Source organism: the organism of the source record quoted next (genome assembly GCF_019968985.1).
Source record: "MAG: Porospora cf. gigantea B chromosome Unknown PgB_NODE_3879_length_2408_cov_1286.98_1001-2408, whole genome shotgun sequence".
Taxonomy (NCBI): domain Eukaryota; phylum Apicomplexa; class Conoidasida; order Eugregarinorida; family Porosporidae; genus Porospora; species Porospora cf. gigantea B.
The window spans coordinates 1-1,408 of NW_027178979.1; the positions used below are offsets into that span (position 1 = coordinate 1).

The 1,408-nt window shown below is 48.7% G+C and overlaps 1 protein-coding gene across 1 annotated transcript; it reads right to left on the reverse strand.

The window, feature by feature from the left end:
* Nucleotides 1-150: 150 nt before the first annotated feature.
* KVP17_003996 (uncharacterized protein) lies at nt 151-1,035 on the reverse strand (the record flags this gene model as incomplete). Its single annotated transcript, XM_068521808.1, has 1 exon — nt 151-1,035. The coding sequence occupies one exon, from the start codon at nt 1,033-1,035 to the stop codon at nt 151-153; it is 885 nt and encodes a 294-aa protein (XP_068374781.1).
* Between the last annotated feature and the right edge of the window lie 373 nt (nt 1,036-1,408).

Genomic DNA, 1,408 nt, shown 5'->3' on the forward strand with positions numbered 1-1,408 from the left:
CATATGCGCCGATTCCCGAAGATCCCATTCCCGAAGATCCACTTCCGGAGGACCCTCCCGCTCCACAACAGAGCCCCCTACTATTTACGCCTACGGTCGAAGATAGAACAGGCATATGTCCTTTCAAGAAAAATGTTACATTTGAATGAATTAACTAAAAAGCTTTAGCATTGTCTCGGGCTCGATCGGTTCCACGGTCATCTGGTCGATAAAGTGACGTATGTCAGTTACACGCCTAAAGAAGGCCGCCTTCTGGCTTGGCGTTGCCTTGGGAAACCATACTTGAGGAGCAATGTTGCTCGTGAATACTATCCTCTTGGGACAAACGATAGTGGTGCCACCTTTGATTTCTCTTGTTACTGGCCATCTGTCCGTCAGTTGAAGTATGTCTTCAATAGGCTGTGTGCCACAGAACTCATCGAACAGTACAGTGGCGTGATGACCATCCTCGTAGCCATCCCACCAACGGGGATTGAAGACCTGATAAATGGCACCTACCGCCTCAGCTCGCGCCGCAGTTGTCTTTCCCGTCCCAGTGTTCCCAAAGAAGATGCAGACCTCCTTGGGGCTGACATACTCTTCTTCTTCAACTTCTACTCGACGAGTATGCACCATCATAGATCTTACCATGCGTTCGTAGCGAAATACCGTTGAACGGTGTTTTCGGACCAGGTTCTGCCAAGACATTCCAGACTCGACGTCCGTGTAGACGGTTTCGAGGTCATTCCTCTTTCCTTGGGAGGACGGTTCTCCGACTTCGTAAAGGACATTCCCTTCTTTGGAGCAGTATGTCTTGCTATCTTGGTCTGTGCCATTCGCGCGTTCGAAGTGTGCCTTGGGTAATTTCGACTTTAGCGTAGCAAATTTGAGGCCGTGCACGTTAAGGAATCCTTGTACATGTTTTTTGCCTGTAGTCGGTGACGTCTCCATTGCAAGGATACAATAGACTACCGTCGATAGTTCTTTGAGCCACATTATGACAGCCGCGATGTGCTCCTTGGTCGTATCCTGATCAGTTAGACAATATCTCGTCATTATGGAATTTCCGGAATTGAGTGCACACAAAGTTGTGCACACACTAAAATTTCGTCGGTCGGCGTCATAGACGGAGCAAGCCGAGAGGTATATAAGCGTTTTGAAATTAGCTGGTTAGCACAGACTGGTTTTTTTGTTCTGGAAAAACAACCTAAAAACAACCTTATTCCCCCCTCGTGACGTCTTTTCGGCTGATGCTAGACCGTCTCACGTTGGTGATTCGGTCAAGGGGGGTGGTGACGCGGTTCTAAGGGACATGAACCGCTAAGCACAAAAAAACCAGGAGGGGAGTGGGTACAGTATTACCCCACTCCACTTCTGACGCCTTAGACCACTCGGCCATCTGTGCATGCCAAATGGTTTTGTCTGAGTG